Here is a 15,577-nt window from a genome sequence, read left to right as displayed (position 1 = left end):
GTACCGACCCGGGCTCCTAGGAGCCTTGCTGCATGTACAGCCAGATTTCTTGTCGCCCACAGCCATGGTGAAATCAGGCCGGTTAAGTAAGAGCTTGTTAAAACCTGAGGCATGCTGCAAAGATACGTGTGTGCTGTGTTTTAAGCAGCTTTGGGAACGTCATCTCCCCATCCTGGTGGGTTGATATGGCCCGTTGTACGGACTTGGGTGAGCTGAGCGACAGTAGTTTTTGTCTGTGCCCCCCCCCCCCCCCAAATGTTCACGCCTGGGTTTCTGGGCTGTGCGTGCTCCCCCATGCAGGAACTCTGAAGCGGCTCCTGGCTGGGGGAAGGAGGGGGCCTGTGCTTGTGTTGTGTTTCTCCTGAGACAAAGTTCAGATGACGGATTCTCAAACTAAGTTTTGTCACTTGGTACAGAGCCAGCCCTGGGCTACAGCAGGCTCTGGGTGTGTAATGACATGTCCTACATGTTCCGGAGTTTTTGCTCAGACTTTGCTATCCTTTGTAATCCAAGCAGCAGCAGGCTCCCAGATGGGATCCCCTTTGCACAAGCTGCTTGCTGTCAGGCACCTTGTTTTGCCCAGGGCAGAAAGTGCAAGCAAAAGCTTGAAATGCCCTTGCTTATGCATGAGCCACGCAGGATCCAGCCTGCTCCCCTCAGTCAGGTACTGAGCACCGTGTGCTGTTGCCCATGTGCAGACTGAGCACGTGGAAAACTTGCTCCGGCAGCAGCTTGGCCCGAGTGCTGCCCTACGGCGCAGCCCCCAGCACGCTTGCAGCGGGAGAGAGGTGGTGCCAGGGGGGAGCTCCTGGTTTCGGGCCCTTGGTTCAGCATTGGGTTGATCGCGAGCGTGATGCTGCAGAGCGTCCTGGTGGATGCGCAGGCGGCGTGTGAGGCGCTGAGGATCCTGGCTGTGGCTGTGCCTGGGGTGGTTCGTGTGCCACACCCAGCACTTTCGGACGTCGAGGGTCTCCTCTGACCCTCAGTGTCACTCTCTGGTGATGAGTGCTGGGAGGTAACTTATCACAAGGCCTGCTTTTATACTGCTGCTGTGTCTCCGACGAGCCTGCTGCTGCCCCGGTACCGCTTCCCTGAAGCCGGGGAGCAGCGCAGGGCTGCGTGCATCCCTCCGGCTCCGCGGGAACAAAGCCCGCTCCCCTCCCCGCGCTCGCCCTGCTCCTCCTCGCCTTGCCGCCGGCGGACGCGCTGGCTCAGGGCTTCCAGCGCCGGGGCAGGCCTGCCCCTGCTCGCCAGGAGCGGGCTCCCCGCCTGGGGCCGAGCCGTTGCCCGGGCGGGGCGGGGCGGCAGCGGGGGGCGCGGGGGCCGAGCCTGCGGTAAGGGGCGGGCCGGGCCGGGCCGGGGCGGGCGCTGCCGGGACCCGCTCTCCGCGCCGCCGTCCGCGCCATGGCTCCGCCGCTCTCCGCGCTGCTCCTGCCGGCCCTCGCCGCCCTCCTGGCCGCGCCCGCCGCCGCCCGCGCCCCGCCGCGCAGCATCGGTAGGACCGGGGAGGGGGGGGGCGTACGGGGTGGGGAGGGGGCACCCATCCCGGGTACCGGCGGCACCCGGCCTCCTGCCTGCCTGCCTGCCTGCGGGGGTGGGAGAGGGGAGCTGCGGCACCCCTCCGCGGCGGGAGCAGGGCGTGCTGCGATGCATCCCTGCGCCATCCCCGCCGCCTCCCCGCCCTCGCCGCGGCCGGGGAAGCCGGGAGTCCGGGCGGGGGGCAGCGGCGCCCCCCTGCTCTCTCGGGGCGCGCTGCTGACCCGGCCGCCCTCGCCCCTCTCCACCGGCAGCCGTGGTGGGCGCCGGGCTGGGCGGCTCTGCCGTCGCCTACTTCCTGCAGCAGCACTTCGGGCCGCAGGTGCAGCTGGACGTGTACGAGCCGGCGGGCGTGGGCGGGCGGCTGGCCACCGTCACCGTCAACAAGCAGCAGTACGAGAGCAGGGGAGCCTCCATCCACGCCCTCAGCCTCCACATGCAGGATTTCGTCAAGATCCTGGGTGAGCGCGGGCACCCTGGCACTTGCATGGCCTCTCTCCCTGAGCTGGGGGGCTGGGGTGCCCCCGGGCTGGGTGCTTGGGGCAGTGGGGAGGGCTGCTTCCAGTCTGCCTCGGCACTCGCTGGCATGCGGCGGCCCCTTTGCTGTCCCTGTGCCCCAGCGCTGTTGTGCCCTGGAAGAGAAAGGGACGCGGTGGCCCAGCAGAGTGTCAGGGCGAGCGGTCCTGGTAGAATTAGTGTGTGGGGGGTTGTTCACAAACTCCCACCAGTTTGTCCCAGTAGGCAGCAGCAACTCCATGGGATGCCCCAACATACAGGATCTGGCTGGGGTCCCAGTGCCCTGGGGTCTCTCACTCCCTGATGCTCCTCCAAGAGCACCTTTGCCCGCATCCCCACTGCGGTGGTGTTTGGCGCTGGCCTTTCCCAGCAGGCAGCCAGCCCCAGGGAGGCATGCCAGCCCGGCGGGGCCGGGGCCCCTCTGCTCCCTGCAGGCCTCAAGCACCGGCGTGAGGTGGCAGGGAAGAGCGCCATATTCAGCGGGGAGCACTTCATCCTGGAGGAGACTGACTGGTACCTGCTCAACCTCTTCCGGCTCTGGTGGCACTATGGCATCAGCTTCCTGCGCCTGCAGATGTGGGTGGAGGAGGTGATGGAGAAGTTCATGAGGTAGGAGAGCCTGTGGGGCTGGGGGGACACAGGGGGTCTTCGCTGGCACTGAGGCATCACCAGGTGCCCTGTGCTCCTGCCCCCTCCAGGATCTACAAATACCAGGCACACGGCTATGCCTTCTCCAGCCTGGAGGAGATGCTGCGCTCGCTGGGGGGTGATGCCTTCATCAACATGACGCAGCGCTCAGTGGCCGAGTCCTTGCTGGAGGTGGGCGTCACGCAGCGCTTCGTGGACGATGTCATCGCGGCCGTCCTGCGCTCCAGCTACGGGCAGTCAGTGCTGGTGCCCGCCTTTGCAGGTGAAACCGGGGACTCCCTCTCCTCCCCATGTGACTCTCCTTCCCAGCATCCCCTCCATGGGCAGGCTGTTGAGCCACCCTCCTCTTCCTCTCCCCAGGAGCCATGTCACTGGCGGGGGCCCAGGGCAGCACCTGGGCAGTGGAAGGAGGCAACAAGCTGGTGTGTTCGGGTCTGCTGAAGCTGACCAAAGCCAACGTCATCCCGGCCAGGGTGACGGGCATCTCTCTGCACAGCACGGGTGAGCCTGGGCACAGGATCTGCTCTGGGTGCCGCCAGCCTGGGCATGGGTCTGGGCGCACCAGGGCGGGAGGTTGGTGGTGGCAGCGTGGGGATGCTGGGGCAGAGAGAGAGCATTGCGAGGCTGGAGAGCATCCTGGTCCTGGTAAAGCATTTGGGCGAGGGCCTGGGGGTCTGTCCATCTCCTCCCCTTGTCTGATCTGGTGGGGACCCTGCAGTACAGACCTCGGCCCTGAGGTTCCCCTCTCTCCCTCCTGAGGTCACTCAGGTCTCTTCTATGGCACCATCCTTGTTGCAGGCTTGCTCCCCCATACAGCACAGCAGAAGAGCTGGATAGCTGGGGTTTGGGGGTGGGCTGTGTTGCCCCAGTCCTCCTTGCCCCACTAGGCTGGGCTTCTCTGGAAACTTTCTCCCACAGGCTTGATAAAATCTTTCCACTGCCCTAAAGCATCAGGAACTCATCCTTAACTATCAGATGCCATGGTCCAGCACTGGTGTGTACTGGAAAACCAGGGGATGGAGGCCATGCTAGAAGAAAGGGGGCCAGGGTAGTACCACTTGGGGCTCAGGGCTACTCCTGACTGTCCACCATCTCTTTTCAGAGGGGAGAGCCCTGTACCAGGTGCACTACGAGGGCAGTGAAGGCCAGGGCTCAGGTTTCTACGACATGGTGGTTGTGACGACTCCCCTGCACCCCAGCAGGAGCAACTTCACCTTCGAGAACTTTGAGCCGCCCATCGCCGACTTCCCCGGAGCCTTCCAGCCCTCCGTCACCTCCGTGGTGCATGGCTACCTCAACTCCTCCTACTTCGGCTTCCCCGACCCCAAGCTCTTCCCCTTCGCCAGCATCCTCACCACCGACACCCCCGACCTCTTCTTCAATGCCATGGACAACATCTGTCCTGTCAACATCTCAGCAGCTTTCCGTCGCAAGCAGCCCCAGGAGGCCGCGGTGTGGCGTGTCCTCTCCCAGCAGCCGCTGGACAAGCAGCAGCTGAAGACCCTCTTCAGGTCCTACTACTCGGTGCAGGTGACAGAGTGGCAGGCGTATCCCCGCTACGATGCCGCCAAGTCCCTCCCACCCATCGTGCTCCATGAAAATCTCTTCTACCTCAGTGGCGTGGAGTGGGTGGCCAGCTCCATGGAGATGATAGCGGTGGCGGCCAAAAACGTGGCCCTGCTGGCTTATAACCGCTGGCATCAGGACCTGGAGAAAATCGACCAGAAGGACTTGATGCACAAGGTGAAGACCGAGCTGTGACACCCAGGGAAGGCGGTGGGCCGGGAGCTTCTGTGTGTAGTAACCTGAGGAGTATTTATTGCCTTGGGGACACCAGGGGGTTTGGGGCTGGGGGAGAAGGGACAGGCTCTGTCCTGGATGACTTGAACATGCATCGCCTTCAGGAATACAGTCCCTGCCCAGTGTTGCTGTGTGTCTGTGCTGCATGCCTCAGTTTCCCTGTTCCCCCTCCCCAGGCTCCTCTGGAAAGGAGCCTGTGCCTTTTCCTGGGAAAAAGGGTCACTGCGCATCTGTTTTTGGGAGGGACCTCAGGGGGTTTTCAAGGACGAGGCTGGCTGGCATCGGCAGCAGATGGGTCCCCCCTGGTGAGCTGCCCGGCTCCCACCACAGCCTCTCCTGCCTTCTTGGCTTTACCCCTGGGAAACTCGGTGGTAGGGCCGGTCTCTGCTGGGGCAGGAGGTCCCGTGGCCTCTCCCATGCCATGCTGAGTGGAGCCTAGCCCCACTCGCTGGCCTAGCGCCCCGGGGATGGGCATGCAGAGTGGGCTGTTGCAGGTCCTGGCTTGCAGGGAGAGGTGCCTGCTGCCGGGTGCTCCCTGTTTCCAGGGGTGTCCAGGCTTCCTCAAGCCTGGGGCTCGGCTGTGTTTTGGGGGGCAGAAGAGCCTCGCTGGGAGAAGGCTGGGCAGCACCCACCCCAGGGAGGGCAGGGCCCGGAGGGGCAGCGCGACGGGCCGAGGCAGGGGGCGGCTCAGACGGGGGCCAGCGATGCGCTTTATTGAAGACCTCAGAAGCTGCCCAAACCACCGTCCGCTTGCCCCGCTCCCTGGGCTGCCTGGCCCAGCGCAGAGGAACTTGTAGGTGGGCTGGGGGGGAGCTGGGCGCTCCCGGAGCTGTTGCACTGATGGAGCCAAGAGGGACTTTGGGGAGGGAGGAGACCTGATCCTGCCCAGCCGGAGGGACCGGTGGGCAGCTGCCTCCCTCTCTCCCCCAGCCCGCCCTGCTGAGCTCCTCCCTGAAGGTGAGGGGGCTCGGGGCAGTGTCTTGCTGCGAGGCCGGCTGCGGGACTGCGTAGCTGGGTGGCTTGCAGGGGCTGCCCCCATGCTGTGTGTCCCCAAAGTGGCTGCTTGGGCTGAGGCTGATGGAGTCTGCAGGGGAATTTCAGGGAGCTCTTGGAGCTGCCATTGCCTTGCACAGGGGCTCTCCTCACCCTGATGCTTAGCCGGGTGACCCTCTCCCAGAGGGCTGGGCAAGCTCAGGAAGCAAGAGCAAGCTGGTTAGATGCCCACGGGTAGCTGCAGCGGTTAGCTTTGCAACCTCAGAAGATGCAGGTGCAGCCCACAGCGATGGTCTCCATGACCATCTGGTACTTCTTTTGACACTTCTTCTTCCCGGAAGGCTTGTGCCCCACCTCGCCCAGCACCTGGCAGAGCAGCCGGCGGACAGGCAGCCGGCTGTAGATGGGAATGCTGGCCATGGTGCGGTCCTCCTGCATCGTGAAGGGGTTGATGCAGCCAGTGCAGAGGCATCGGGCCTCAGGGATGTCTGCCGGGATCCGCGTTGCGTCGTGGTTTATGCTGGAGGAGAGGGAAAGCAAGGTGAGGCTGGAGAGATGGTGGGATGGGGGGCAGTGGGCGGCTGGAGATGGGCAGGGCAATGCCTCCGCAGGGTGAAATGGGGTGCTGCGTCACATCGCACCCCCCCAGCAGCCACCGCAGCCCCGTGATGCTGGAGCTGTGGCCGCTGCGGCGCTTGCTGGCACGGAGCCACCATGCATGTCCACGAGGTCCCTGCCCCAAGCTCACCTGTAGGCCCAGGGGGACAGGCTCCTCTGGTTGGACCTCCAGAGCCTCAAGTTGACCTGGCACTTGGTGTCGCCTGGCTCAGAGCTGTTCCTCAGCTGGCGCACCATGTCCTGGATGCTGTGCTCGTAGTCTGCCATGGTGGTATAGGGGTCGTCTGGGGCCCAGGCGAGGGCAGGGGCGGCTGTGGGGGCCGCGCCAGGCCCCTTCTCCTGCCCTTTGCCGCCTTGCTTTGGTCCTTCACTTCAGGGACCAGGACCATGGCAAAGGTGAAGATGCAGAGGAGAAGCTGAGGAGGAAGGAGGATGGTGTGTGGCTGCCCAGGCCGCAGGGCTGGCACGGAAGGGGAGCTCTTCCACCTTCCGTGAGTCACTGGGTGATGGCAGGACCACATTGACTTTGGGGTGGCATGTGCAACCCCCAAAGGGCCACGCTGGCCTGCGGGCGAGACCCGTGGAAGCACACGAGGGCAGTTTGCAGGGATGGTGGGCACACGGTTGTGGTGAGCCCCGAGCCCAAGCCCCAGCTGATTCATGTGGCTGCAAAGCCCCTCACCCTGGTTGCAGCTGGCAATCTGCGTTGCCCAAAGTGCCCCTGCCTGTGCTGCCTGAGCTGTGCCCGGTCCCTTCCCTGCCCACCCCGAGGCGGCTGTGTGCTGGGAGGGATGGGTACACCCTCAGCTCAGGCTGTACCTGTGCAGCCTCTGGTTTAAAAGGAGCTTTAGAGATGAGGCAGTCAAGAATGGGATCTTTATCCAAACCCTCCTCTCCCTCCCTCTGTGCTCTGAGGATGGTGAGAGAGAAAAGAAAGATGCTTTTTCCTTTCCTTCTCCCTCCGGCCTCGCAGGGCCCAGCTCCCGTGTGCTGACACCCGGCAGGCTGCCCAGTGGCGAACAAAGTTGCTTTCTGTAGTCCTGCTCCCTGCTATTCGTGTCCCTGCAGCCAGCCGCAGGCAGTCCCGCAGCCCTGCCTGCCGTCCCGCAACCCTGCCTGCCGTCCCGCAGCCCTTCCCATGGGTGTGCGGTGCCCCGGGACAGGGACTGCTTGGCCAGGGCTGTTTTCCCCCTCCGGTGCCAGACTGTCTGGTCGGACTGTCACGGCTTTGCTCTCCGAGGCTGTTGCATCCTCGCCATGCCAGGCGTGGGAGCGATGGTCCTGGCAGGCCACAGCATGCATCTCCAAAGCAAACAAACCCAGGTAGCCACCCGTAAACAAGTGTGCAAATAATTATATTAAAGAAGGAAAACGAGGAGCAAGCCCTGAGTCGCCATGCAGTCACCTACCAGGTTTGGAGCCCGCTCCATCGCCGCGGAGGGGCTGCCGGCCGCCGTCCTGCAGTGTGGCTGGCACCAGCGAGCTGGGGAGCTAAAAAGGGAAAGCCTCAGCCCCCGGCTCCGCTCTGCCGGAGGTGTGTCCGGTCCCTGAGGTGCCAGGGAGCCTCGGTGCCGGCAGGGCGGGGGGCCAGCGTGGTCTGGGACTCGGCCACCCGCCGCCTCCCTGGGCGCTGGCTCCACCTGCGGCTGTGGCTGTGGGTGGTGGCGGGTCCCCTCTGGACTGAGCAGCCCGGAGGGGCTCGGTGGGCAAAACCCTGCCCTGGGGAGGGGGTTTGGGCTCTGGTGGTGCCACCAGCGTAGTCACAGCCCTGCTGGGGCCAGGAGGGACACGGCTGCTGGGCTGGGGGAGCAGTGGCTCACAGGAGGACCAGGGGTGGGCTGCGTCCTGTGCTGGCAGCAAGGTGTGCAGGTAGCCTGGGGCTGTCCTGCTGTCCCTGTGGGGGCAGCTGAGGGCCTGCCGTCATTCGTGTGCCACCACCAGCTCTGTTGTCCCCAGGAGCCACTAGACCCTTCTGCCCAGCGGTGAGGTGACGGCACCCATCACTTCCTGCACCCCTGGTCTGTCTGTCCCCAAACCCTTCCCCTTCTGCTGTCCTCAAACCTGTCCCCAACCCCTGGCAGTGGGGACACACCAGCTCTGCTCAGAGCTGACCTTGGGGCTGGGCCCCAGAGCTGCAGGTTGGCGGGTGTTAGGGTGTTAGTGGTGGGGTGCTGCCCTCGCCCATGCCGTGCTGCTCTGGCTTCCTGGGGCCAAGCATTGGGATGCAGGGTGCTGCTGTGGGGGGAAACTGAGGCACGGGAGGTGCCGGCTGCTACGCCTCGTCCCAGGGACGGGAGAGAAGGGGCCTCCCGGGAGGGGGCTGGCCCTGGGCGTGGGCCGGGGGCTGCAGCAGCGCGGCGTTGTAGCCCCCCTGCCCTGGGCTGTCCCTGTCCCTGCGGCCAGGCAGCCGCTGTGCCACACGATGGTGCTGTCCTCCATCCAACCGCACCGCCAACCCTCCGTCCTTCCCCTCTGCATCCCTCCTCCGCAACTTCCCTCCCTCCATCCCTCCCTCCATCCCTCCTCCCCCGCCAGCCCCAGCCGGCCGCGGGAGGCGGGGATGCCCGGTGCTGCTCCCCACGCTCACGGCCGGCAGGGTCTGCCCTGCTCCTTTGGAGGGGCCCTTTACATCGTTCGGGCTGCTGCCCCCGGAGGCCGGGCGGCGCTGGGGGCTGCTCCACCTCTGCTCCACCTCTGCTCCACCTCTGCTCCACCTCTTTTTGGTGTTTTCTGCCTCCCCTTTTCCCCCGCTCCCCCCCCCCCCCCCCAGCACCGCCAGCTTTTGTGGCAGCACTAGATGTTGAGTTTCCCTCTGCCTCCCGACTCACTGTACCTCCCCAGGGGCTTGAAGGCCCTTGTGCTTTGTAGGGTGGTGGGAAATTTCCACCTCTTCCCAGTCCGTGAACTGGACCTCTAGAAAACCCCGCCAACAGGGTAAAATTCACTGCACTCCCAACTCACACTGCCCCTCTCCTCCTCCCAGCCCTGCCATCCCCGGGATGCAGCAGGGAATGCAGCCTGGCTGCTCCCACCTCAGGGGAGCCCCAGCCCACGTTAACATCCCCAAGGACAGCCCCAGCACAGCATTTTGGGGCCTTTGTCATCCCCTCGAGTGAGGTCTGATGCTGTGCACTGAGCACAGCGTGTCCCTTTTGTCACCTTGAGGACCTGGCAGAGGGGACCTGGCTGTAGCAGGGGCCCTGCAGCCACTTGCCTTTGCTGCACCAGGCCAGTATGGCAGCGCCCGGCCCTCTGCCACCAGCCTTTTCTGGGGTGCTGAGCCAGCCTCTGCCTGCACCCCAGCAATTTCACCCCCCATTCCATGATCTGCCAAGAAGGGCCAGTGAGCAGCCCCGGACCTGGGGCGCCCGGAGAGTGCCGGCCGCCTCCATGTGCCGCAGCCGCCTGCGTTGTGTCAGCGCTCGGCAATGCTGTTTACACATGAGAGAGGCTCAGAGGCATCCGCGCCGGCAGCCAATTACCCAGTTTTGATCTTTTTTGGTGAAAAGGAAACCAGGGCTTTTCAGACATGGCCAAATTTGATAAGCTGGGGGAGGCGGGGGTGGGCGGCTTTTCCCCACCAGCCTTCCACGAGGGAAGGGGCCGGGATGCGCGGGCGGCTGGGTCGTGGCCAGTCCCTGCCTCCTGGCTGGGACAGGGCGGCCAACGGGCTCTGTGTGCCTGTGCCGGCCACGATGCCGCCCCTGCGGGAGCGGGGTGCACTGGGGTCAGCCCTGCGGGGGGAGGCGAGGGAGTGGGTGGCCGAGAAGGGCTGGAAACCTCCGCACGGCTCCCCTTGGAGTGAGTTACCCGGAGGGGAGAGGGGATGTGCTTTCAGGTTTTGTTGTATGTGCTCATCCCTGCTACCTCCCCACCACATTGCCCTACTGCCACGGGAAACTTGGGTGGAAAGCAGAGCCTGGAGAGTGGGAACAGGCCCCCAAACAGGGCAGGAGGGATCATGAAGATAGGCTCTACCTGCCCCGAGTAAACCCAGGCACATATTTTCCAGGGTAACCATCATGGAACCTGCTGCTGTGCCCCCAGCTGAGCCCGAGCTCCTGGGGTAGAGGGATGCAGGGCGGCCGTGCCATGCCATGCTTGGTGGGAAGGATGTGCTGGCCAGGGAGCATGTGGCAGAGCACACGATGGGGGCCGCAGGTAAGGGAATGGGGGGAATCAGACCACAGTTCCCATGCTGGCAGAAAATAGCCTTTTGCCTTTTTTCACAAGCAGGAATGGCCCTGCCGAGGCAGGAGCCTCTGGCATGGGGTCTGCGGTCCCCTCCACCTGCATCGGGCGGTGGGCAGCATCACTGCTGGTGCCACGCTGCAGGACATGGCCACTTCTCCGGGCACCAGGCTGCTCCCGAGCCCAGATCCTCCGTGGGATTTATGAGGCCCAGCACACCTGAGCACACACCCACCCATGGGCCAGGCAGCCGGGGCCGGCGGAAGGCTCTGGTACGGCCGCGGCACCTCCTATCTCTGCGTGAGTAACATTTTCCACTCATCAAACGTAAGCGTGCTCTGGCGACCCAGCCTCACCAGAGCCAGCCCCGCGCCGTGCCGCGGCGGGGAGGAGGGCTGGGGCCGGGGGCCTCCCGCGTCCCCCCACCGCCCCCCGGCAGGTAGCACCCGGCCGAGCCGGCAGCACGGCGCTCACATCCATATTTGCACAAAGGCTCTCTCAGCGCGTGAGTGGCTCCAGAGACGCCCGGGCCAAAAAGGCTTATTTTAAGCTTGCTGGAAAAAGAACATTGTTTGGTGGGAAATAAAACTCCCCGTTCTCAAAAAAGGGAAAAACAAAAAGTGCTTAATTCTGCCGGCTCCTGCCGTTGCATAAACACAGAGCCACGGCCCAGCTGGCGAGGGCGGCCAGGAATTTGTTGCTGGCATTGAGCGGGGTGGGTGCCCTCCCCTGGGCAACTGTGGTGGGACACGGACCCATCCCCTCCCGCGCCCCCATGACACCGGCACTGTCCCCAGAGTCCCCACCCTGGTGGGAAGGGCTTTCCCATGGGAGGGAAGGGGCATCGCCCGATGCGGGTGCTGTGGCCACGGAGCCGCCCTGAGGTGCCGGGGTGCCGGGGGCAGGAGGGGTGACTGTGGCAGCCGTGCGAGGGGCTGGACGAGCTGTCGGCAGCCCGGTGTCTTGCTGCACCTGGATTCTGCATCAAAGGACAGTATTATTTATATAGCCCTAATCCAGCTGTCTCGGCGGCCTTTCTGCCTCCTCGGGCGGGGAGCTGGGTGATGCTCCGGGCTGTCTGTAAATCACGCCCTTTGGATCACACACGTGAGATAACAGCCAGGCTTTGACGTCAGGAGGCAGAGCTGTGCAGGGCTGTCCTCTGGGGCTGGGGGCCGCAGGGCCAGCAGCACCCCAGCCTGCCCTCCCCTGGGCAGGAGGCTCACAGGGGGCCAGAGGCGTCGGGAGAACGGCTGCCGGCAGCGCCGGGACGGCGGGATAGGAGGGAGGGTGCGCGTCCGGCACATCCTGCCGTGGCCCCACCGGCACATCCATCAGCCACGCAGCGTTTACAGCACGTCGCTGGTTACACAATCCAGATTCGCAGGTTCCTCCTGCCCCACTCCTCTCCTGCTTTTTGTTTTCTTTTGCTTTCTGCTCCTGGAGACAGAGCACCTGATGGAAAAAGCCTGCTCTCCCGCTCCCTGTGCTGGAAACACCCGCTTCCTTCCGCCCCTGCCTGGCACAGCACCCAGTGCGGTGCAGGCAGCTGTCCCAGCAGCTACCTGCTCCTGCTGCCCTGCATCTGGCTCACCCTATGGTGGCAGTGGGGGGACGGGAGAGGTAGTGCGAGGGCACGGCAGGGACAGACCTGGTCCCAGCGGGACCCCCCTGAGTGCTCTGCGCGGGGCAGCCCCAGCTCCCATAGGATGGAGCAGGGCAGAGCCGTGGTCTTCTCCAGGCAGGGAGTCTGCAGGGACCACCGAGGCACTACCCAGGCACAGGTCCCGTCAGCCTGCCAAGCCCAATGGGCACCTGGGCCCATGCCCTGCTCCGTCCATGTCCCCCACGCTTGCCCTCCTGCCTTCTCCAACCCTTTGGGCTCCTGGCCTCAGCCTGTACTGGCTGTGCCCCACTGCCCACCAGCGCAGAGCACAGGCGGGCAATGCTGGGTTTCCAAATAACTCCATTTTGCTTCCCCCTGCAGCCTAAGGCAGCCAACGCGGTGGTCAGACACTAACCCCTGAGCGCTTTGGAGGGGTGGCTGCATTTCATGCTGGATTGCAAAGGTGAGACACGGTCCTGCCAGGACACCCTCTGCATCCTGGCTCCTGGCCGTGGGAAGGGCTGGCCCTCCAGCCCCATGCGGGGCACACGGAGCAGCCTGGAGCCATCCCCGCTGCCCTCCCTGCAAGGCCATGGGGCTGGAGGGAGCTCCCAAGGACATGCTTCCAGGGCAGCGATGCCCTCCGGGTCTGCAAGGAGAAAGCCTCTTATTTTTAGGGCTCTGGTGGCTTTTGCTTGTGGGCAGGCATCCAAGTTCCCAGTTTCCCAGGGCAAGGCGGAAGGCGAAGGTAAATGGAAAGCTCGACAGCGGCACTGACGTCTGCCCTGGCGGGTCGTGCTCAAGTCAAACCTCTCCTCCCCACGGCCCTGGGCACAGGGCCACTGCAGCACATGCAGGGACCCCCGAGCTCCTGGGGAGTTATCACCAGGGGGGAACTGGTGGTTTGAAGTCAGGGCAGAAAGTCTCCTGCCCTGGTCCCCATCCGCTGCTCCTACGTGCTGCTGTTTTAGCAGTCCGTGGAGGGAAGGGATTTACAAAGCAGCACAGGCCAGTCCTGAAGGTCACCTTCAGAGCTGCTCCAGCCCAGCTTGCCCATTAATCACGCCGTCCTGCCCCTGCAATGGAGACGGCGCATGCATGGGGGCGAGGGAGGCAGGGGCTGCCTGCTCTTTGGTGTAATAATATACAGGCTCAGAAACGCCTGCCTGCCCCCCCAGCAGTCCCCTCTGATGTTGGGCAGCAGATGAAAAGGCTGTAAATTCGGTGCGTTTGGATGTTAGCAGGGCTCGTGGGAGAGGGTTTCTCTTATCGCTCCCTGGGCTCTCGGGAAGGTGGGAGCAGCCCCGCAGAGCCTGCCCAGGGGCTCCCTCCCATTGCTTCCCCGCGGCATCGCCCTGTGTGCGGCCAGCAGCCAGTGGTCCCCTCACCGCCTGCCTGGGACAGGAGTAGGGCTGTCCCGGCTGCCCGGGACCACCCGGGCCCTCACGCTCAGCCAAAGGGGCTGGAGGTTGGCGGGGGGTGGGAAAAAAAATCACTTTTGTGGAGATACTGAAACTGAATCTGCTGCGAGGAGGGATTGCTGGGCAGCATCTTAGCGAAGGAGTAACAAAAACAAACCCGCGCCAAGGAATCCTGCTTTGCCCCAAATGTTTTTCTTATGGAGTTGTAATAAGACAAGAGTTGTAAAGATAGTAACCTCCTAAACATTACCTTATTAAGGCTTCTCAGAAACCACAGGGCATGACCCCTCTGGGTCATGGAACAAGAGAGCAGCATCCAGCGAACAAACAGAGGCTAACGTTACATTTTTCACTTCATTTAGGGAACCTGGTTTCTAATTATAGGGTTTGTTTAATGGCAGCAGTTAATTGTGCTTCACTCAAAGCCAGCCCACCGTGAGCAGGGGCTGCACGGCCATGCGGAGGGGAGAGGGGACAGAGGGTGGCGGGGGCCGGGAGATGCCAGCTCTGTGCTGGCTCCCGGGGAGGCTGCTAGGCTCCCAGGGCACAGGATGGGGATGAGCTCGGTACGCATGGGCATGGGGTGCCTGACACAGCAAGGGGTACGGGGCTCGGACGTGGCATGGGAGGGCTCTGTGCCCAGGGAGGAGCCCCAGTGTGTCCTGGGGACATGCCACACGTGCTGTCCTAGCTCTGTGCAGTGCACCAAGTCTTATCTGCAGCAGAGGGAGGGGGATGCCCCTGCTGCGGGCCGGCACATGGCAGGGCTGTGCTCTGTGCAGTTCCCTTCGCACGTCCAGCCTAGCCTGGGCTCAGCCCTGTGCCCCAGTGACTGCAGGCAGACCTGCTGGGAGCTCGCCGCTCCTGGGCCGTGGCAAAATCAAGGCTTGTCCTGCCAGGGGGCCACTGGATCTGTGTGTGTGCACGGATCGAAACAAGCAGGTTGGGGTTTTTTTGAGCATCCCCTGGGGCTGTGCTGGTGGCTGCTTTCCTGTGTCTTGTCCTTACGCCCACCGGTAGCGCTGGCCTGCCAGCCCTTCAGTCCCCATTGCAGAGTAGGGAGCAGGGCTGAGCCCATGGCAGTTCCTACATTTGCCTGTCTTGTGATAGCCCGGCCGCATGTTCATTGCTGCAGGGTGCCTGGGGCGGAGGGAGATGTGAGTGTGTGCATGTGAGTGTGTGTGTGGGTAGTGGTGCAAAAAGCACAGACCTGTTCCCTGCTTCTCCTTTACTGCAGCTGGCAGGGCAGCAACCTCCTGGACGACTCGCCCCGTCCCTCGGCTGAACCCTGTTGCTGGTACAACTCCTCCTCACTGGTTTTGCTCCCCACTGTCCCCCTCCTCGCACTTTGGGGCACTATCCCCAGAGCCAGCTGGTGTGGCTGGATGCTCCGCAGCAGCCTGGCCAGCCGCTGCCACTCTTCCTTGCCTCTTTAACTTCCAAAGTGACTTGCCCATGCTCCCTCTTTCTAGTGGTGGGTATTTCTCCAGCAGCTGAGCAAAACCAGGCCAGCCGGTTCAGAGCTGGCTTTGCCAGCTTGCTTTCTTTCACCTCCCCCAGGTGAGCTGGATGACTCTGAGCACCCATCTCCCTGCCGGCCGCAGGCAGCAGGGCTTTGTTTCCAGCCCTGACCCTCCAGAGATGCCTGCGGCTGTCCAGAGCTGTGCCGGGCTGGTGGCCACTCAGTTTGCAGGGGTGTGGGGCTAGTGGCGGGAGGGGGCTGGTGGCTGGCCATGGCCTCAGCGTGGGAGGGATGTCCCAGGGGGGACACAGAGGTGCTGCAGGGACGTTCGGCTCCTGTAGCAGGGGCTTTGGTGCTGAGGTGGTGCATAAGTCTGGGGGGAGCAGGAGGGACGCCAAGCACTCCACACCGTCCCTGTACAAAGCCTGGCACGATGGCAGAGGGGCCCTGGTCCTGGCTTTGGGACTGTCCCCAGCTCCCAGGCTCAGGTGTCTGGGGACGGTAGGACCCCCACTCCTTTCCTGGCCCCTGCGGGATGTGTTGCTGGTGGAAGTCCTGCCCCGCCAGACTCCTACTCTACGTTTGTCCCCACCGAGGCTAGGGCAGTGCATGCACGTCCCCAGGCACCAGGAGTGCTCAGCAGCTGTTGCCGCCGCTGTGCCTGTGCATGGCTCAGAATCGAGCTCCTTCCCACGAGCCAGGGGACCTCTCAGGGCATGAGACCCCAGCGACCAGCCCTTTGCTCCCCCCAGGGAGTGACACCACCTTGGAAAACCCAGAGGAGAA

At 63.9% G+C, this 15,577-nt stretch overlaps 2 protein-coding genes across 2 annotated transcripts; one reads left to right on the top strand and one right to left on the bottom strand.

Moving 5' to 3' along the window:
• The first annotated feature begins 1,404 nt into the window (after window positions 1-1,404).
• On the top strand, window positions 1,405-4,518 carry PCYOX1L (prenylcysteine oxidase 1 like). The gene is made up of 6 exons (XM_050905362.1): window positions 1,405-1,495; window positions 1,791-1,997; window positions 2,487-2,661; window positions 2,751-2,962; window positions 3,061-3,201; window positions 3,803-4,518. Exons 1-6 carry the CDS (start codon window positions 1,405-1,407, stop codon window positions 4,459-4,461), a joined length of 1,485 nt encoding a protein of 494 aa, XP_050761319.1. The 3' UTR covers window positions 4,462-4,518.
• A 1,236-nt stretch (window positions 4,519-5,754) lies between these two features.
• Window positions 5,755-6,500, bottom strand: IL17B (interleukin 17B). Its single transcript, XM_050905549.1, is given in 3 exon segments — window positions 5,755-6,013; window positions 6,242-6,425; window positions 6,428-6,500. Coding segments are annotated over 3 exon segments (516 nt in total).
• Between the last annotated feature and the right edge of the window lie 9,077 nt (window positions 6,501-15,577).

Source organism: Gymnogyps californianus, chromosome 14, assembly GCF_018139145.2.
Source record: "Gymnogyps californianus isolate 813 chromosome 14, ASM1813914v2, whole genome shotgun sequence".
NCBI lineage: Eukaryota > Metazoa > Chordata > Aves > Accipitriformes > Cathartidae > Gymnogyps > Gymnogyps californianus.
This window is presented reverse-complemented; position numbering and strand designations above follow the sequence as displayed.